Source organism: Panthera onca, chromosome C1 (genome assembly GCF_046562875.1).
Source record: "Panthera onca isolate mPanOnc1 chromosome C1, mPanOnc1 haplotype 2, whole genome shotgun sequence".
NCBI classification, from domain to species: Eukaryota; Metazoa; Chordata; class Mammalia; order Carnivora; family Felidae; genus Panthera; species Panthera onca.
Window position 1 is genome coordinate 89,680,885 of NC_138346.1, and position 23,166 is coordinate 89,704,050.

Below are 23,166 nucleotides of genomic sequence, written 5' to 3' on the forward strand. Positions count from 1 at the left end.
CATTTGTACCACCATCCCAGCCAGGAGCTAAAGATGTTGTAATGATGATGGCAGTCCTCTCTCTGGCCTCTTTGTTGTCATCTTCTGTTTCTTTAGTTTGTAAGAAGAATATTGAAACTTGAAGGGATGAGGTATTTTTCTTGAAAAGAGAGAGGGAAATCCAAATCTGGAAGATGAGAATTAATGGAAAGAGGTCAGAAGTATAGTGAAGAATAAGAAGTGAAAGAAAGAAGAATGAAGTAATGATAAGCAGATGGCTACCTTGTGGAATAATGGTAAATAAAGGTGAAGAGATCAAAGGAATGAAGCTGGTTTATAATTTGGCGATCCACTTCTTTATTTTAGTACAATGACACTTTTACATATCAGTCTCTATCCATGATTTTAAGTAACTCTCAATTATTTACAGAAAGAACGTTCAATTCTTCAGTCTCCTATTTGGAGCCTTCTTCATTTTCATTTATTTTCTCTCTCCAACCTAATCTTTCATTATCCTCCAATGTGGGTTTCCATTCCAAGCACCATGTTATTGTTTTCATCATTAGTAATGGTAGTAAATAAATAGTGACCAAGAATGTATAAAGTACTTTCACATGTATCGCTTTATTTTACCATCTCTTTCATATACTCTGCTCATTGTCATCTGTGACCTTTCAGGATGACAAATTCTTCTTCATGTTTTCCTGCTAGTTTATGAAATTCCATATTGGATTACTCACTACAGTTTTTTTTTATTTTCTCAAAAAGGAAATCATAATTTAATAAACTAACTGAAATCTGAAAAGTAGAGGCACTTGGAGAAGTTATCAAGATCCAGAGTTCAAATAGAAATAATTTGAATATTTACACTTTGATTTTTTATTGGAAAACTGCTTTATTATAGTCAAGTGTAATCAACTATAAATATTCACCAACTGTATTCTCAACAGAAAATGACTATATTAAATACAATAATTTGAAAAGCCTTTGGGAATTTTTAACCAAGTAGTCAAGGTAACAGTCACTGTTCAGAGTAAACAAGAAATGTTTTGGGGGTATATGGTTGGCTCAGTTAGTGGAGTCTGCAGATGTTAATCTCAGGGTTGTGAGTTCAAGCTCCACTCTGGGTGTAGAAATTACTTAAAAATAAAATGTTTTTAAAAATTCAAAAAAAAAAATGTATGTTTTCAATCACCTTTCATTTTATGAAATCTTTCAAACATATTGAGAATAACATATTCACAGCTAATATATTAGGATGCTGAAATGTTTTCAGTTTTTTTCAGGTTGTTTATGATATAAATCATTTTGTAAAGTTGACAAAACATTAGATCACTCTGAAGTCCTCTGTTCATCCATTCTTTCATCCCCTGAGAACACTACTTATGTGAAATGGGGTACCTGTTCTGTCATAGTTTGTGTTCTTAAACAACACGTAATATATTTCTTTTTCTTTATAACAGATGGATTAAAATATAATTTATATACCATAAAATTCATTCCTTTGAAGTGCACAATTCTGTGGTTGGTAGTATATTCACACAGTAGTGCAACCATTACCACTATGGAATTTAGAATAAAATATTCTAAATATTTTAATCCCTCCTTTAAACAAACCCCATACGTATTTAAAATCACTCTCACTCAAACCCTACTTCACCCCTGGCAACCTCAAAATCTGTTTTCTGTCTCTGTAGATTTGCCTAGTCTGGACATTTCATATCAGTGGAATAATACACCATGTGGTCTTTTGTGCCTGGCTTCTTTCATGTGGCATAATGTTTTCAGGGTTCATTCATGTTTTACCATACATTACATTTACTTTTGTTGCTGAATAATATATTTATGGTATTAATATACCATTTTGGTTTTCCATTCATCAGGATATGAGCATTTGAATTGTTTTTATTCTTTGATTATACGAATACTATGAATATTCATAGTTTTTGTGCAGACATGCATTTTCATTTCTCCTGTGTATAGAACTAAGAGTGGAATTGTTGGGTCATATGGTAGGTCAATGTTTAACATTTTGAGCTACTGCCAAAGTGTTTTCCAAAGTGACTGCTTCATTTTAAAACTGCCAGCAGTGCATGAGGGCTCCAATTTCTACACAATCTTGCCATCAGTCAATATTGTCCATCTTTTTTATTATAATCATCCTAGGGGGTGTGAAGGGGTATTTTGCTGTGCTTGTTTTGTGTTTCCCTGATGACTAATGGTGCTGAGCTTCTTTTCATGTGCCTTTTGGTCATTTTTCTAGGCTTTTGAGTGAAATGCCTATTCAGAGTCTTTGCCTAAGCTAAGGTCACTAAGTATCCCTATGTTAGTTGTATCATTTTAGATCTTATATTTAGGTCTATAATACATTTTAATTTTTCTAAATGGTGTGAGGTTCCAACTTCATTCTTTGGAATGTGGAAATCCAGCTCCCCCAGCACATCTTGTTGAAAGGGCCATTCTTCCATTGAACAGTTCTCTGGAGATTGGGCTTTTGGGGGAGCTTCAAATCCATCTGTCCCCTCTGGGAACTTCTGGACTGTTTGTTTTTAAATCTACTATGAAACTAAGGAAAGGGGGATGGGATTGGTACATGTTGAAACACCACATAATTTGCAATTTGTACTGATATTCAGCAGTTTTTCTTTTTAAAAAACTTGTTTTAATGTTTATTTTGAGAGAGAGATCATGAGCGGGTGGGGGGCAGAGAGAGAGGGAGACACAGAATCTGAAGCAGTCTCCAGGCTCTAAGCTGTCAGCACAGAGCCCAACATGGGGCTCGAACTCACGAACAGTGAAATCATGACCTGAGCAAAGTCAGATGCTTAACCAACTGAGCCACCCAGGTGGCCCAGCAGTTTTTCTTAAATAAACACCCATTGGATTGTTATTAGATTTTGGTTAATTTCTAGAGTTCAGAAAAAAAGATGATTTTAACCATTTTTCCAGTGTTTTCACTGTTTTTATGAAGGAGAGGATTTGGGGATCCTTACATTACCATTCAGGAACTGATTCTCTATTTCATTAATTTAAATTCTTCATGTTTTTTAATCTATTAATTTATTGCCATCATATATCTCTTTATTTCAGAATTCTTTATTGAGGTCTTATTGGGCAAGAAATTGTTCAGTAATTATTTTTAGTGTTAAAACATATGAAGAGCTTAGCAGTCTTTATAATTGATTTTTAAATTAATTCCATTGTACTCAGAGTGGGTGTCCATTATTAGGTTGATTGTTTGCTATTTCTTGAGACTTACTTAGAGACTAGTATATGACCGTTTTGTTGCATTCCATGTATGCTTAAAGAGAATATGTCTTCTGTTTTGATGTACAGCTTTCTATACATTTCTGGTAGAGTGAGCTTTTTGTTTATTTTGTTGTTTTAATCATCTGTGTTATTATTTTTCATATCGGTTTTTGTGTAGGAATTGTGGTTAAATACATCACAATATGATTATGGATTTATCAATTTCTCTATTTGATTTTGTTTTATATGTATTTTAGCCTATATTAGTAAGGCACACACCATTTTAAGAGTTTTATTTTATTTGTTATTTTTCTTATCATATAATAGAGAACTTTTTATTTCTACAAAAGCTATTTCCTTAAAGTGTATTTTGGTTAATATTAATATTGCTTCATTAATAATGAAATTATTAATTCAAGACTCTTTACAAATGAAACTTTAGATCGTGTATCATCAAAAGTACTCTTTTATTTTAAAAATCAAGACAACAAGGGTCGCCTGTGTGGCTCAGTTGGTTAAGCATCTGATTCTTGATTTTGGTTCAGGTCATGATCTCATGGTTTGTGAGTTGAAGCCCCATGTCAGGCTCTGTGCTGATGTGCAGAGCCTGCTTGGGATTCTCTTTCTCCCTCTCTCTCTCTGCCTCTCCCCTGCTTGTGGGCTTTAGTGCTTTTCTTTATTTGTAGCAGAGGCAAGTGGAGAATCCAGGTCTTCTATTGTAGAATTCCTTTATAAATTCAGTTGTAACAAATAAGTCAGTAATTTTGGGTTCAGGAGAATATATTTTTTCAAATAGAGCATGAAAATAAGAGCAGTTAATTATCTCTTAAATATTGCCATAGTGGAAAAACCAGTTCTTTTGAAGGGACGAAACACAGTATCTAGTATTTGTCATACTGAAATACCTTGCTTAATGTATATGTCATGGCCAAACAATTTTTTTTTATTTGTGAGTGTTTCTAAAAAGTAGGAAGTATTAATTCCTTCTATCACTAGTTTGAATTTTTATTATTAAAAATCTTAGTAGAAAGTCTATGTGCTAAAAATTTATATCAAAACAAAATGAAGTGAAAGTTTTCTCCCTACTTCTGAACCCCAGTCTCCAATTTCCATGGCAGAGGTAACAGCATTCCCTCATTAAGACCACAAGATATATTCTATGCTTCACCTTCACGTAGGTCTAGAAAAATATTTTTTTTTAATTTAAATGGTAGCATCGATTTTGCATTGTTTATATCTTCCTGTTTCAAATTACAAAATATTTGGAATTATTCAGTAGCTGTACATCTATATCAATCTGATTAATTTATGTGGCCCCATTATCTTATAGTATATGACTGTACCATAAGTTATTTTGCTAGCTATCTATTGGTAAACATTTCTGTTGTTTCTAGTATTTTGCTACTACAAATAATATTGGAGATCATTTCCTTAGCCATCTGCCATTTTTAAATAGGCAAAACTATATATTTAGAGTAATTCCTTACAAACAGACTTAGTTGGTCAAGGTGTGTGTGTGTGTGTGTGTGCACATACATGCATATAGATGTATCTCTTGTGATGGCTTTTGCCTAGTGGCTCTCTATATGGTTATAACAAGTTATACTTCCATTATCAATACATCAGAATGTCTTTTGCCTACATTTTAATCAATATAGGGTCTTCACCAACATTTTAATGATTTAAAATTCATTTATCATTTTATGAGAGAAATTAGTTTAAAATTTAAAAGTTCAGATTTTCCTTTCTCTGAATTATCTGTTTAATACATTTTGTCTCTTATTTATTTGAGTATTTTATAATCAATAAATGGGAGCTCATATGTCTTAAAGAATTTAGTCATTTATTATATTGCATATGTTCAGTGAGGTTTGTCATTTGTCTTTTGACTTTTTTACATTATTTTTCTCCTACAATTTTTAATGTATATTAAACACCATTCTTTTCTTTATTTCTTCTATGATTTTTGCCAAATGCACAAAGGCCATTTTCATTTGAGAGTTCTAAAAATAATTATTCTATCTTTACTTCCAAGGCTTTCATAGTGCCATTTATTATATCAAAATTATTAAGCTATCTAGATATTTTTGTATTAAATCAGAAAATATTCCAACTTCATTTCTTCTCCAGTACCCTAAAACTACCATATTTCTCAGCTCTAAAGTTAGATATGGGTCTGTACCAAAATATTTTTTATTGATATAATAATATATCTTAATATTTGTTGAAGTTAATCATTATTATATATTTACCCTAGAGTTGTCCTGGTGAGTCACACTTTTTTAATGTAAACTTAGAATTATCTAGTATTATTTTTAAAGAAAAGTATTTGTCATTTTTTTTTCATCACAGGAAATTTATAAATTAATTCAGGCAGAAGCAAGATCTTTGGGACATTGTTTTTTTTTGTTTGTTTCCTTTTATTTCTATCTAATAATACTGTATGCCTTTCCATTTTTTGAAGTCTTTATTTCTTTCATTTGTGGTTTAAAATTTCTTCATATAATATTTATATATTTCTTAATAATTCCATTCCTAGATTCCTTATCTTTTTAAATATTTTTTTCCGTTTATTCATTTTTTTGAGAGAGAAACAGAGCATGAGTGGGGGAGGTACAGAGAGAGAGAGAGAGATACAGAATCTGAATCAGGCTCCAGGCTCTGAGCTGTCAGCACAGAGCCTGACACGGGGCTCAAACCCATGAATCTCAAGATCATGACCTGAGCTGAAGTGAGACACTCAACCAAATGAGCCACCCAGGCACTCTTCCTTGTCTTTTTTCATTATTACTGCCAGTGTGCATTTGTTCTTTTTTTTTTTTTTTTTTTTTCTATTTTGTCTTCTCAGTAGCTGTAGGAAGGCTAGCGATTTTTGTCTAAAAATATGTAATAAGTTCTTCCCCACCCTTTGCCTCTGGCATCCACTGTTCTACCTCTATTTCACCTTTTCCAAAATGTCATTGAAATGGAATGATATTGTCTATAGACTTTTGAACCTGGCTCCTTTCACTTCATGTGTTGCATGCCTGTTTGATTCTCCATTCAGACCTTCTTCATGAATCTTTATGGTGTCAATGGGTTCAGAAAAGTTTCTGAGGCCAGAGTGTTATTCTCATCCTTTTTTTTCCCAAAAAGTGATTATGGGATCTGCCCTTTAGTTACGCTACCTCCTTTGAAAATTGTGCTCTGCCAGCATTATATATGTATGTATGTATATATGTATGTATACACACACACACACACACACACATATATATACATATATATATATACACATACATATATATACACATATATATACACATACATATGTAATGTATGTGTATATATACATACACACACATGCGCACACACACACACACACACACACACACACACACACACAGACACACACACAGCTATAGGCATCATCTCTCAGAAACTGTCCATACTTTGAATGTATTCAGCATTCTTCTAATGTTGTGGTGTTTTGGTAACATGCCTTCCAGTGTTAGTGAAGGTGGAACTTGCATTTCTTTTTCTTTCTTTTTTTTTAATTTTTTTCATTTTTCTAGTGTGATTTTCTAAGGAAGAGGCAGCACATCATTGCTTTGCAATTTTGAAACTCCATGTCCTTTAAAAGCTATTAAATATAAATGTCTCTAGGAAGTGGCTGCTGCGCCTCTAAGTTACTACTTGACTAAAGGCAAACTATAAGCCAAAGGATGGGGAAGCTCTTCAGAGCTGAAATATCACTAGCTTCAGCACATGCTAAGAAATATCCAACTGTTTTTGCATATTATCATTCCAACCTTTTCTCTTACACAATATCTCTTTTGCTTATTCCTTTGAGTAATCTTTGAAATTTAATATTTATTATAATAAAGATTTATTAAGATATTGGGCATCTGCACTTTTAATTATCAATTATCCTGATAAGTCAGTATGGTATTTATTTTATAAATTAAAAAGTATTGAGGATCAGAGTGTTTAAGTAAACTTCTCAAACTTACACAGTGAGTCAGTAAAGAGCTCTGTTTTCAACCCTTATTTTTTGACTCCAAATCTATTTTTTTTCGACTACTTCACACTTACCTCCACATTTGCATTCACTGAGATGATTATGAGCTTTTTAAAAAAATTCATATACATTATTCAATTGGATTCTGATAACAGTGTAAGTTAAATTGGAAGGAGGTTGTCATTAACTCCATTCTGCAGGTAAAGACAATTTCTGAAAAAAATAAAGAATTTTTTAAGGCGAGCAGTTATTTCATAGCCAGAGCAGATTCATACAAGGGATCCTGATCCAAAATTAGGTATTCTCCCTTTTAAATAACTGTACATCCAAAAGAATAATTTCTTTATTTAGAAAATTCTAAATTCTGGATTTAAAATTTTGTGAACATTTGTTCTATCGGGAGCTCTTTGGCACTAGTTATTTAATATATGTTTGATATTTTTATCAGTTGGCTACTATCACTGTAATGTTTTGCAAGAAACACCATAATACTGTGCAATAAATAACCACGATACCTATAAGATCACAACAATATACGTAATTACTGCTCACAAGTTCTCAGGCTACTGACTGGTTTTTGTGGTCTTGAACGGGCTTGCTTATACTATGCAGTCAGCTGCAGGTTAAAGTAGGTGACTCTGTAGATCATGGCAGGGCTCTCTCCCATGCTAGCCATCAGCTAGTTTCTTAAGATGGAGTCTGTTCCACTTGTATTCATTCAAAACACATTCATTTAATGTTCTAGGTAGAGCTTACTAAAAAAATAGATTCATGTTCAGTGGAAAAAAATGGCCAGTGAATTCCCTAAACCAAGGACATGACAGCCAGCCTCGGTTAGCTCTGTTCTAAATCTAAGACTTGGTATGTATCATGTCTTCCCTGGTGCTAGGTATTAGGGACATCATAATGAACAAGGCAAACAAGATCCTTGTTTCAATAAAGCATTTAAGCCAGTGAAGAAGGTAGATGAAAAACAAATAAATAGTGATTTTAAATATACTTCAAAGAGAATTAATAGGCTATGGAGATATAAAATAATAAAAAATGGCCTTTATTGGGCACCTGGAGGGGTCAGTCAGTTAAGATTCTGACTCTTGGTTTTCAGCTCAAGTCTTGATCTCGTGGTTCCTGACTTTGAGCCCCACATTGGTCTCTGTGCTCACAGCACTTGCTGGGAATTCTCTCTCTCCCTCTCTCTGCCCTTCCCCTGCTCATTCGTGTGTGTGTGTGTGTGTGTGTGCGCTCTCTCCCTTTCTCTCTCTCTAAAAATAAATAAAAAATAAATAAATAGATATAATTTTTATAATGGTCTTTACTAGGAAATTTATCAAGATACACCTCTCTGAGGAATGAAAATTAATAAGAACAGTAAACCTGGTTGCAGTGGACAAAAACCCAGCCCAAACGGAGTGAATAGTTACCTGCATTGGATTATATATCCAAAGCATGGGAAATATATAGGGAGTATAAAGGGAGGAACTTGTCTTAGGGAGAATTCCAACTGTGGACTTGAACATCCTTAGGACACAGTATCACCACAGGTCATTGCTGCTTCGTTCTTTGTGGCTCTTTTCTGTTTTAATACAATATCGCAAGTACACTTACACAAACTACAAGGGTATGGACACTGGCAATACTAAAGTTAGAGATCTGTGACCTTGAAAGAAAAGACACTCTTCACCCTCAGCTTGAAATCTTTTCTAGAAGTTTATAGACTCATTAGCCTAATTTAGATTTCACATCCACTTCTTGAGCCAGATGATTACAATAGCTTACATTCAGAGGATGTGCCTAGACTTAAATTAGGAAAACATATTGCCCTAAAGGAAAGCCCAAAGGAATTGTATTAACATGGAAATGGGGTCAAATCTTTGTAAGCCTGGGTCCCTCCCTCAAAATATGTATTTATAAAGCAAAATTCATGTCTAACTCATATTAGTATGCCCAACAGTAATTTTACAGGACTTGATACGTTTCCAAAAGGATAGCATAATTTTAGTACATTTCAGACTGTGGAGGAAGCCATCATCTTTCCTCTTATGGAGAATACTCCCTAACTGTACATAAGCGTGTAACTCTTACAGAATCCTCTTTTATTGGATATATTTCCTTTGTGGATCTGTAGGCATGTGATGGGCTAAGAGTAGCAGAACTAGTTTTGCCAACTCTTAGCACTTCCTATGTTGATGTTTCTGAGGTTTGGACTGTCACCTGAAGCTCCACTAAAATGGAAAACCCTTATTTTTGTCTTGAAATTACAATAATTCTTATATTCATTAATCAGAATCAGGTGTATGGAAATCTAAGGAATAAAAACGTATTTATACTTTATTTTAATGAATACATGTAAACCTAAATTTTTCAAGTTTCTTTTAAATATTGGATTAAAAGAAATTGCTCCTTTAATAACAGAGAATTACATAATAAATTATGCTTTTAAATAATTGGATTTGACCTCAGGTATTTTATTCTACTTATGAAAGCATATAAATATTTTTATAAGTCTATTAAAAATAAATTTATTTTCAGATCCTTTTGAAGCATTCATCATCTTTTCTATTCGCCATGAGATCAGAAGAATTGATCTTCATAAAAGAGACTACAGTCTACTTGTTCCTGGGTTGAGGAACACAATAGCACTTGATTTTCACTTCAATCAAAGTTTACTGTATTGGACAGATGTTGTAGAAGACAGAATATACCGGGGCAAACTTTCTGAAAGTGGAGGTAATTTTTTAGTCAGAATTCCAAAACAATTTTCTGTAATCTGAAGGGATTTTGATTAATCTTTGCACGTTGGTTCTCTATCTCCTGCCTCATGAATGTAAAACGATAGATGTCAAGTACATGTGTGAAAATATGTTGAGGGAGGAGAATAAATGGTAAAAGCCTGTGCTATGCATACCATTTTCAAATTATGAGCTTTTCCATGGGCGTTGGTGAAAAAAATTGCTTATAAGAAATAACTACTGCCTTCCACACACTAGTAGATACATTTTGAGAGTTGAAATGTTTAGTTTTATTTAAAAAAAGTTTTATTGGGGCGCCTGGGTGGCTTGGTTGGTTAATCGTCCGACTTCAGCTCAGGTCATGATCTCACGGTCCATGAGTTCGAGCCCCGTGTCGGGCTCTGTGCTGACAGCTCAGAGCCTGGACACTGTTTCAGATTCTGTGTCTCCCTCTCCCTCTGCTCCTCCCCTGTTCATGCTCTGTCTCTCTCTGTCTCAAAAATAAATAAACGTTAAAAAAAATTAAAAAAAAAAAAATAAAATAAAATAAAAAAAGTTTTATTTTATTTTATTTATTTTATTTTTATTTATTTATTTAAATATTTTATTTTATCTTACTGTCTGCAAGATTTAAACAAGCACTGAATTGGTACAAAGACCACTAATATGAACTAAATGTTTTTTGTCATAATTTGACTTATCTCTTTTGGCTAATGTAGGCTTAAGCAGCGAGGCTATGAGATAAATATATGTAATAATCTTTTTGAAAATGCTGGATCTGTGTACCATTCCAAACCCCAGGTGTTTCTATCAAAATATAAATTTCTCCTTAAATCACCTTTACAATTTTGGAAAAATGGTAATAACACAATATAATTATCATATGTGAATTTATGTCCTGTCTCATATTGCAAGAGACTGATTTCAAGTGATGGATTTAGATCTTTGGGCTTAGATTGTTAACTGTTAAAAAAAATTAAAATATATAACAAAAACACCAGTAATGTCATAAACTATGAAGTGTTGTCCTATTAGAAAAAGTGGTTTTTTTTTGAAATAATTACTTTAATTACAAAAGAAATTTAGAAGTGAGTAAGTAAGGATATTGGTGGGCATTACCAAATTGCTTATTTGTATTTAGACCTCACTAATGTCTTCTTCTGTTATTTGTAAACATGCTATGTCTTGTAAGTCTTTCGGGCCAGGGAGGAGTGGGGAGTATGATTTGGGACTTATCTTTGTTAAGGGTAAGTGCAGTAAAAGCTCTTATCTCTCATGCTTCAGAAGAAGTTGGGTGCTTCAAGCTATACTGCATATTGCCCCAGGTAGACTTGATCCTCTTTATTCTACGCCTAAGGATCAATGTTGAAACTAAATTGTAATGATATTAACTAGCGCATCATTATTCCCCAAACCCATGTTCTATTCCAAAAATCATAAACAAGAAATAACTTTTTGAACCCTAAACATTGTTGTTCGCCTCAGAGTTTTTTAAAAATTCTTTTTCACTGTCACTGAAAAGACTTAAGAAATTAAAATTTTCTGGTAAGAAAGTTCAGTAATTCTAAATTTGGAGCCTTCTTAGTTTCCTTTGTGCCTTATAACACATTTGCACTATATCTTTCAAACTCAATAAAATACTTTAAAACTCTCTGCTGCTCATACACTGGTCTTTTCCTTTGTCCTTAACATGTTCCTTGAATGGGTACAAGAGTTGATTTCCTTTTTTTTTTTTTTTTTGTAGGGGTCAGCGCAGTCGAAGTAGTGGTGGAGCATGGCTTGGCTACCCCAGAAGGGCTGACAGTCGACTGGATAGCGGGCAACATATACTGGATAGACAGCAATCTGGACCAAATTGAAGTGGCCAAGCTAGATGGTTCCCTACGCACCACACTAATAGCTGGAGCCATGGAACATCCCAGAGCCATTGCTTTGGACCCAAGATATGGGTAAAGAAGTTTGCCTTTCACAGATTGACTTTGACATAAAAAATAATCTTTTAAATTAATATTGAATTCAATTATCGCATAAATTATTAGATTGCTTATTTTGTGCATATACATATATGTATATGTATATAATTGTATATATACGAGTTTAAGTTTATTAGCACAAGTGTGGCTATAAGATTGTTTACATAGGTACTTTTAGAGGATAGAAATATCTTTTTTCTAAATATGAACATTAGGCCCTATTGGAAAGTGTTGCAACTCATTTTTGAAGCAGTAATTTAATGAATTTCTCTTTGCCCTGCCAAAGAGGTGCCATAATTGTTTCTAATGGTTGCAGACCACAGGGCCAGTGTCTGGTTCAAACAGTCACAGATGTTTATCACATCACCTCTTATGTATTTTGTAAGTACTTGGAGTCACTTTAAAAGAAAATTCGCATAGACTTGAAGGAGTCCAGTAATGAGACACTGACTATTGGTGTGTTTGAAAGACAAGGCACATGATTCTCAAAAACAAGGTAAAATGTTGAGTAACTCAGGTTATTGTCTCTAGTGTTCCCCTGTGTGTGCCTCTGTGAAAGAGCAGAAGAGAGACAATGGATTTGGAGCCAGAAAACGAGGATTCCAGTTCCTACTCAGTCACTTAATATCTGGGGAACCTACTCTATTAACTTCTCTTAAATTTTAGTTTTTTTTTCTTTTGTAAATCAGAGATATTATCTTTATCATTTGGTTGTTTTTGAGGAGATGATAAATATGTATAAGATAGTATGTAACTGATATAGGTGAGAATACTATTTATGATTTATTTTTATTTATTTGTTATTACTATTTATTATCTATTTAATTATTTATTACCTTGGTAATTATTTTTTAAATCCAAATCTATCTTCAAGGCTAAAGGTTAATAGATTGAAATTTTTATTTTTGTCTCTGCATCTTAAATAATACAAAGTCCAAGCAGCGCCAGTGAAGAAGGGGAGTCAGCCAGGAGGGAGTTTGATGAAATGTAGAGGAGAGAAAAGGGAGCCTGTGTTAAAGTCAGCTTCCTGGCCACACTTTCTGGCGTGTTCTCTGGTTTCTGCCCAGGAGTCAGAAATCAGTAGATTAGGAAGTTTCTTCTCCTTTTCCTCAATTCACACACAGACATTAAAGGGGCAAAGCACCTTCCCTAGAGCAGGGTTCCAAACTGGCAACCTTTATTGATGGGTTTTCTTTACCTTCTACAGTGTTTTAAATTTATTTTAATTAGCCCAATTTAAAACATTGAGACATTTTGTATACAATCCTAGATTTCTTGCTTCTTTTGAAAGAACACCGAGATCTGGCAAGGAGCAAAGCAGTAGGTTTATCTTTTAGCTTAGAGATGGGCTCTCTCATGTTTACAGTTTACACTTTGCCTATTTCATCCATTTGCTTCCTGTAATAACAGTTTCCCAGGAAGAGATATGTTATGCTTAATGAGAAATTCCTCTTCAAAACAGACTATTCCTGAGATTGCAGGTAAATCGCTGGTCCTGACCATTTACTTCCCATAAAAGTTCATCATCAACATGGGTATTATCCTCAATATAACAACTACCGGTGTGAAATTTTCACCTCTTAGACCTATCTAACTTGTACCAGCATCTTGTAAACAGGAAAAACTTTCTGTATATGGGAAAGTGATATTTTGGAGAAAGCTCTAGTTTTAGCTGTAGTTTCCAATATGAAAGGAAAACTATGAGTGAGTGCTCCCAAATTACAAATGGCACACATAGAGAAAAAAGAAAACAAAAAGGGTAAAACAAGTGTATCCAAGTTATGAAAATAGTCTGACCAAACAAAGTAGTAGATCTGGGAGTTGAAACTTGGTTTTGAACTGACATTGCTTAGGATAAAATTATTTATCTCAGTTTGGGGAATATCCTACCTGAGAGGAGAAAAATAGGAACACAACATGCCACCCACAAATACTATAAATGAAAATGTATCCAGGTACTATTCCAGTGATAAAAGATCTTCAGAAGTAATACATCCTCTAAGTTGAAAATACAGAAAGCTAGCCTCTGAATAGGAAAAACCTGATAATGCTTCTGAGAAAGTTGATGCCTTCCATTACTAATTGCTACTATGAAAGTATAAAGCTGCTTAATTTTTTTGAAACATGAGAGAAGAAACAATGCTTGTAAAATAATTTTTGATATAAATAATTAAAATTCATGGGGTCCCTGGGTGGCTCAGGCTTTTGAGCATCTGACTTTGGCTTAGGTCATGATCTCACAGCTCATGAGTTCAAGCCCTGCATTGGGCTCTGTGCTGACAGCTCAGAGCCTGGAGTCTGCTTCGGATTCTGTGTTTCCCTCTCTCTCTGCTCCTCCCCTGTTCATGTTCTGTCTCTGTCTCTCAAAAATGAATAAATGTTAAGAACGTTTTTTCAAATAATTAAAATTCAGATGGAAGTACTAATTCATTCAACTCTAGGAAGTAATTGAAAGGTTGACAAGTATCAGGATATGATAGGATTTTTATTGCGAAAAATTATCTTAATGGATTGATACAATTAAGATATGAGGTTCACATAAATACCCTTAAAGCCAGCTGTAGCAATTACATTTAAAAATGCAGTGCAAAATTAAAATATTTTTAAGTTTGTCATAGTTTGGTAAAAAATTTATAGTTATTTTTAAACATTGGACATTTCATAAGGTAGGCTGAGAGCATACTAAAAATACATGTGAGCATGTGTGCTCGTGCGCACGCACACACACAGACACACACACACACACACACACACACACACACACACACTGAACTGCAAAACTAAGCACAAGAAAAGCAACATTGAAAAATAATTTCAGTGAAACTTAGCTTCCTGCCTTCGTGCTATCTATTCAAATACAAACATAAAATTTCTCCCTGTTTCTCAAATAATTCATGAATACATAAAGAAGCTAGGAATCAAAATTGATAGGAGCTCCAAAGGCACTTAAACTTTTTTGAAAAATATTATTTAGGTTAAATCTACTAGATATTTTTTTTTAGAAACATGGTTTCTGTAAATACTATTATCTTTCCTACTGCATCATAAGCTCTCTAATAATGGCAAGCAAAGTTGCTTCCATTTCTATGAAATCCTTCACTGCTCTTGGTATATATAATTGTGCTGAATAAATGCTTGTTACATAAAGTAATGCATGTAGGGGCACCTGGGTGGCTCAGTCAGTTAAGCATCTGACTTTGGCTCAGGTCATGATCTCACGGTTTGTGTGTTCGAGAACCGGGTTGGTCTCTGTGCTGACAGTTCAGAGCCTGGAGCCTGCTTCTGATTCTGTCTCGCTCTCTCTCTTGCCCCTCCCCTGCTCACGCTCTGTCTCTCTCTGTCTCTCAAAAATAAAATAAATATACAAAAATTAAACAAAATAATACATGCAAATGCATAGGCTTTTTGTTGACATGCAACTTATAAAACTCAAGGATACACTTTCAAGAGTGAATTATATAGGAAAAGACAGCTAATGGATACTACTATGAACTTTTTTTACAATAACAAATGAATTAAAAAGCTTAACAACCAGCCACTTTGCTCCCTCAGCACAGCTGAGGTAAAACCGAAGCAGCGACAACAACAAGAAACAGGTTATAACATTAGCCCAATAAAACATGTTTACATCATGTGAGTTTCCTTCTGCTATGAAGGTCCTATGTGACCTTTCCCTACAGATGCCAAAAAACAAATGTTTTTAATCAACTATTTTGCTTCCTCGGCATAAAATCCACAGGCCTTCGTTTTACACCATAAAACATATTTGCCATCATGCCACATTCCTTTAATATTCTGGGTTTTGACCCAATATCCCAAGTGACAAGTTATTCCAAGATGGTAAATGGGAGTCTTAGGGAGGAGTCATTTTTCTCTCATTCCATTTTAAAGGAATACACTTATTGCTAAGGTGACCTGAAAGAGTACATGAATCTCCTCTAAACAACAAGCTTAGTATTAGGGAGTAAGAAGCACTAGGGAGTTCAGAATCTATAGGGCACTCACTTCAGTTCTTGAACTTTCATTGCCTTTGTACTGATGCAGCTGCCTGGTGTCTTCCTGCTCCATTGCTGGTATTTAAATTTCATTTGTCATAATAACGGGATGCTGCTATAACAATTGCAATTTGTAAAAGCAGATATAATAATTATGAAGATTAGTGAAACATCTAAAGAAAATTTTAATTTCATCTGGGACTGTTCCTAAACTAATAAAGATGTTGTTGCTTTTAGAAGACCTAAAGATTATAGATAAGTAACCTCTTTTTTGGCCAAGATCATTTATTTTCACCTTCTGCAGCTTGACCTGATAGATGATAATGGCCCTTTCATGCCTGTAATGATACAAGTTGTTCATGGTCCATTGACCCAATTTAATCCTGATACAGACTAACCCGTGAATGCAGGAACTGTAGAATCAGTAGACTGTAGTCTCTTTTTTAAAAAGCAATTGTGGCTGAATATTTCCACACATCCTGTAAGAGGACATATTCAGTCTTTGTATATTTCAAGAAATAATGCAATCATTGAAATGCTAATACATTTTAACCACAAAAAGAAAGTAATAAGGGGAAAATGATTCTTTTAAAATACCATATTGGAAAGTATACAAAAGAGTGCCTAGAATTTTATGAAACAATGATCCTTGAAATCAACTTTTAAATTGATTGTAAACTGACTTGTGGTAAAGTTAAAAACACTTTTAGGGGAACTAATTCTAGACCATGTTATTTTATAAAAAGAGTTGAAAATTTCCCCACTTGAATTGATGAAAGATTAGGATCATAGCCCTAACCAGAAACAGTTTAATGCTGCTATGTTTAGTGAAGAAATGAAGGAATCACTTATTTTAGAATTCCTCAAACTATCTCAAGCCATACTTTTTTGGTCCAGTGGACCATATCTGAAAGTTTACAGTGCCTACTTCTGGCAAATATATACATGTAGAGAGAATGCAGAATTGTAGGCTTACTGATATGTGTGTTGCAATTTCCACAACTACATGTGACAGAACTAGGTAGAAAGTTACAAGAGAGACCCCAATTCTCCATTTGTTATTCAGGCAAAGGACAATGCTTCAGAAGTTGTTCATAAATTCAGACTGAATTACAGTCTTGCCTAGATCTGGTGGTGACTTATCCACAGATACTCAGACTAGTTATGATTCTCAAAATCATCGTTTGTTTTCAGTGATTATTTTTCCTAATCTTTTTCAAACTTGAAAACCTCTCTTATCTACCTTGTTTGTCAAGATAACACCATAAATTTGATTGATGCTATGTTGCTCTTGTTTCTATTTTAAATCTTCTTTTTTTAATCTTAAGTATAAAGGGAAGCTGACAAATAACAATGTGCTGTCAGTGAAAAGATGTGTGCATCTAAAATTAAATTTGTAGTGAGACACATAATTCATTTCATTCATTCTTTTAAAGACATTTAGCTACTTAACTGAGTAGCCTACCAGCTTTATATTGATTAATCTCTGTTCCATTTGCTCTTTTTGGCAACATATTGTATATTTATAAGCAATATGTGTATGTGTATATACATATTGATATTTCCAGGTAATTGGGTTTTTTCCTCATATAAAACAATCTACTCTTTAAAAATTAGTCTTTTCAGGGACACCTGGGTGGCTCATTCCGTTAAACATCTGACTCTTGGTTTTGGCTCAGGTCATGATCTCATGGTTTGTGAGTTTGACCCCCTCATCAGGCTCTGTGCTGACAGCACAAGCCTGCTTGGGATTTTCTCTTCCCTCTCTCTCTCTCTGCTCCTGCCCCACTTGCCCCTTCTGTCTCTCTCAAAAAATAAATACATAAGCTTAAGGTTTGTTTTTTTTTAATTAGTCTTTTCAGAAAAAAATCTATTTCTAGTTGTAAGATTTTATATAGGTCCTCTGGTATTTTTGATATTTAAAAAAATTCACTTATGAATTTAATTTTGAGTTGTTTATACTTTAAAAAATATTTTAATGTTTATTTATTTTGATAGAGAACGAGTTGGGGAATAACAGAGGGAGAGAAAGAGAGAGAGAGAGAGAGAGAATCCCAAGCAGGCTGTCCGTGCAGAGCCCTACAAGGGGATCAGTCTCACCGACCATGACCTGAGCCGAAATCAAGAGTCAGACACTCAACTGACTGAACCATCCAGGCACCCTGTGTTCTTAACACTTTTAAACCTTATAATATAAATTTTCAAATACACAAAATAAAATGAATTATATAATAAAATTCCTCATTTCCATTACCCAGCTTCAACAATTATTAGTACACTGTCCCTGATATATTATTTAGTTTTATCCTTTCTCAGCAGTTTACTTAATTTACTTGAATATTGGTGATTAAGCAATGAATAATTTGGATTTTGTCTTTATGGATATAATCCCAGGGGCATGAAACTCCTAAAGCTGCCTGTGAAACTAATTTTTTTCTTTTTTACATAAACTCAGTTTTTGACAGACATTCTTTGAGATAAACCCAATCCTATGACCTACTCCTTTGAATCTTTTTCTCATGGCTTTGACTTAAGCTTACGTTGTAAAACTAATCCACCTTCACATTCATGCTGGTATGACATTTAAACATTGACATTAGTATTAATTCTTGTTCTCTGTCCTTCTTTGTGTCTGTCTCCATTTCGTTAACAGTTTGGAAATACTTTGAGTTTTTTCATTTAAAAAATTGTCTCAACGACTATGTGTGTGTGGCATGCTTTTGCGAACACAGATCTTTTCTGTGGGCTGACTAGTTTCCGTCCATTTCCTCATCAAATGCTCCTGACACTGTACAGTTACAGTTTTTATTTACAGATGAGAAAATGGAGTCTGAGGTTAAAGATGCTGGAGTAAGTGACAGATACCAGTCTCAATCCCCAGTTTGTCTGAGACCAAAAATATATTGACATAATCATTTAATAACATTTTGTGGATGCCCAGTCCTTAAGAGTTGTATATGAACTGCTACTCTTATCAAGAACATCTACATCTTCCTTCTCTGTTCACCATAGGTTTTAACATATGTACTTACTAAATTTATTGTATAATGTATTGAATCATCTTTTCCTTTTGTATTTGGCATTCCTCTGTCCCCAAACAGACTATATATGTTTCAAAAATTGAAGTCATGACAAATAGTTTATATCACTCCATATTTCCTTATATAAACATATTTTTCTTAAAAGATAGGGTAAATTGGATTTTGAATTTTTTTCCAGAGGATTATTTCATTTTCTGAGGTAATCTGCCAAATGAATATACTTAAGGATCATTCAAAATATGGAAGAATAAAAAGTAGCAAAACTATATATAATTATAATGAAGAATAAAGGTATTTTTATCAGTAGCTTTACCATTTTTCACCAAAATGGTGTCAGAGCTTATGATAAGAAAATTTGCTAGGTTGTCACTATTTCTCCAGTCCTTTGAGTTCTGCCTTCCCAAATCACCATGCTATTCATTGGGTTCTATGACCAAAGTAGAGAAGGCAACTGCCATTTACTGATTAGCAACCATGCTCTTACTCCTGTACCAGATGTTTTCCCTTTGTTATTTTGTTTAGTGATGTGACATTAAAGAATTAGATGTTAAAAGCATGAGAACAGAAGTTAGACTGTCCAGTTTCCCATCTCCCTCTGCCACTCACCAGCTCTATAACCCTGGTCAAGTAATTTAACTTCTCTAACTCATTCTCCCATCTCAAACATAAATAACATCAGTCATGGCCTCATGATTGATTAAAGGAGATCATCTATAAAGCACTGAAAATAGTATTTAGCATATAGTAAGCACTTAAAAACTACAGCCAGTTGTAATGATTGTGGTATTATTGTGTAACTATACAATACATACTATAGAAACATGCATTAGCAGTTTAAACCACTGTCAACTGAACGTAAGCTGTCTATCGCCTAATAGCCTTAGAAATCAAATGCATGACATAAGGTACTTAATGCCCATTGTGGGGAAGAACTGTTAGTGCACCATGAATTTGTAGAGTCTCAAATAGTATTTGGTTTTAAAAGAAGTAATAATGTTTAACATATAAAACTGGTATTTTCACAACTGCTTTGTTTGTGTTTGTTAAATTATGATTTCCTCTGTTTTCCCTCTGTTTCCTGTCATATGATCTATGTCATCGCTATGAATGTGAAGGCTATCTCCATACTGATGACTTCCAAATTCATAACTCCAGCCCTGCCTTCTTCCCTGAACTTCACCCTGGCATACCACGGTTTCATGAATACCTCCATATTGATATCTTGAAATCATAAGATAAAAAAATTAGTAAGATTAAAAAAAAAGTAAACTTTTGATTGCTCTTCACATTCATTCACACTCATTTCCCAAATCTTAGAATTGGATCCTCTTCCATTTTCCCATTTTTTTTATGGATTCCCTGCACACCCTCTTCCTTACCCTTACTCTGACTTCGCTGACATAAGAAACACAGTCACTTAAGATCTGTTCTCTACTCCGTTCCCTATATTCAGTCATCAGCTAGCCCTGGAAGTTCTACCTCCAAAATGTACCATTAATCCATTCACTTCTCTTTCCTTCCACTCCCATACTCCAAACCACCATCATCTTTGCCTGGTCCTTTAAAATAACCACCTGATGTGCCCATACTCTTGCCTCACTATCACCCACTTATAAATGGCACCATGTTTCTCCCCTGCTTAAATATGCTTCTTATTCCCTTAAAATAAAATCCCAAATAATTGCCTTAGCCAGAAAGACCCTTTAAGTTGCCCTCTTCAAATCCATCTTCTTGCTTTTTCCTTCTTACTCACTATCTTGATATTATTTCTGTTCTTCAGATCACCCACTTTCTTTTCCCTGTCCAGGCTTTTATTTATTTTGCTTGTCATGTTCTTTATATTGTTCTTTTTATCTTTTAGAGTCAGTGTAAATACAGCCTTCTCAAAGTGTTTTTTTTTTCTTTTTTTCCTGATCATCTTCTTTAAGTAGATCACTTACCTGCTATTCTCTTCCATAACAAAAGTTTTCCTCAGCATATTTCAGAATCTGTAATTATATATCCGTGTGTTTATTTGGCTTGTCTTCTCCACTGGACTCTAAGCCCCATGTGGGTAGATAACACATCTGTTTCTTTTGAGACTGTTTACCTAACAAGTGTCTAGCATATAGTAGGCACTCAATAAATATTTGTGAAATGAATGGCTTAAACAATAACATTATTTATTTTTCTTCAGAATTCTTTTCTGGACAGATTGGGATGCCAATTTTCCTCGCATCGAATCTGCTTCCATGAGTGGTGCTGGCAGAAAAACCATCTACAAAGACATGAAAACTGGAGCTTGGCCAAATGGACTAACTGTGGACCACTTTGAAAAAAGGATAGTTTGGACAGATGCCAGGTTTAAAAAAAATGATCTTTTTCTTCTATATCTTCTGTTACCTTTCACAGATAGTATTTATAAACTCAAAAGATGTCCTAACATGCATGTATTATATATACACACATTGAAATTGGTGGTAATATTTATTTGTTTTCCATATGATGATGGTGGTGATGTTTGTTTGTTTTTGTTATGATGGGCTTATTTTTTCTTTCTACAAATCAGACACCCATAAAATATTTTAAATATTTTTTATAAAATATTTTCTCTGGCATTTATGTAAGTAATATGATAACATAACTGGACTATCTGAATACGTTTTGATAAAATACTGATTTATTACCTTTCTGTAGGTCAGATGCTATTTATTCAGCCCTCTATGATGGAACAGGCATGATAGAAATCATCCGAGGTCATGAATACCTTTCCCATCCTTTTGCTGTGTCTCTATATGGAAGTGAGGTCTACTGGACAGACTGGAGGACCAACACATTGTCAAAAGCCAATAAGTGGACAGGGCAGAATGTCAGTGTGATTCAGAAAACCAGTGCCCAGCCATTCGACCTTCAGATATACCACCCCAGCCGACAGCCCCACGGTAAGTGCTGGTTGTGAAGTAACCATCCAGAAAGTATTTTCACCTTAGTCATATAAGATTTGAAGTGCAAAATCACTTCTATAAGTTAAGTTATTAATATTTTATGTATATGGTAGAAGTAGTTCCAGAGTTTGTTTTAATTAGTTCAGAATATTTTTTTCTTTCCCTTTTTTTCATATAGCAGTAAAGAAATCTTAGAAATTAAGGGTTTTATACAAAGTCCTCACATTTTTAGTCACTGCTTGTATCTATAAAAAATACTGTGGAAAGTTGTAAAAGGTCTTTATATTGAGAATCTATCACCAGACTAGGATCAGAAAGGACACATTGATGTTTGCCTTCAAATGTTGCCTGTGAAGTATGTTGGGAGGAGAAGGGGTGGTGTGGAAGAAAGAATGAAGCATCTGCTTGAGCTTTTCCATCTTAAGAGAACTGAGTTCACATGAACATATGTGCTACCTCTCCCCATACACTCCACATTTTGGTTCAATAGTAATCTCCATCTTGGCTTTGGGATTTCATTTCTTCCACTCAATCCTTGCCAAATGTTCTTAATGTCAAGTCTGAACATTTTTCTTCCCTTTTTTTTTTTTTTGTTCTGGGCTACTATGGCCATCCGGTGTAACGTCAGCTCATCCTTTTATACCTCTTGATGGAGTCTTCCCCTTTATAATGTGTGTCTTAACCAAAAGAATCTCATTCCAAAACAAACAGTGTTTTCTTATCATTAGTACATTTTTACTTGAGAATATTATGTTCAGATGACAGCTCTTTACTGGAGGATACATTTTCTCCTTGTCTCCCTCTTTCAGTGTAGAGTAGACAGATCTTCCACTTTGTTAGCATTTCTGGTCTTACAGACTTCACTTCAATCCTTATTTTAGATTTATGTTATAATATCTTCACCTGCTTGTGACTAAAACTACTCACCTTTCTGGTCTGTAAATTCCTTAGCTATCCTTTTTCTTTCTTCAATACTTGGCCTTCATTCTCTCTTGATACTATTTCTTCTACGAAAATTTCCTCTTCTGTAAAATTTTCTGTGCCCTGTCTCTGACATAGTCTGATTGAATCTAGTTTTGGTCCCAGACACTTTCAGTTTCTCAGTCTCAGTTTTCTTATATAACAGATCCTTCTTTGTCTGTGGGAGTTTCTACATACCATGTACTAAATGAGCAATCATGTTAAATCTTTTCTATCATCCTTAATTCCTCTACTCTTTTCATCCTACAAACCTGCACGACACGGGGACATTAAGAGGAGACAATAGAGCTTAGTC

At 34.1% G+C, this 23,166-nt stretch overlaps 1 protein-coding gene across 3 annotated transcripts in view; it reads left to right on the top strand.

Moving 5' to 3' along the window:
* LRP1B (LDL receptor related protein 1B) overlaps positions 1-23,166 on the top strand; it is a 1,899,539-nt gene that overhangs the window by 1,257,029 nt on the left and 619,344 nt on the right. For all 3 annotated transcript variants that reach the window (XM_078451331.2, XM_078451332.2, XM_078451333.2), the window contains exons 24-27: positions 9,758-9,955; positions 11,702-11,906; positions 21,143-21,307; positions 21,643-21,887. In XM_078451331.2, the coding sequence (XP_078307457.2) occupies positions 9,758-9,955; positions 11,702-11,906; positions 21,143-21,307; positions 21,643-21,887 (813 nt within the window). The remainder of the gene's footprint in view (positions 1-9,757; positions 9,956-11,701; positions 11,907-21,142; positions 21,308-21,642; positions 21,888-23,166) is intronic.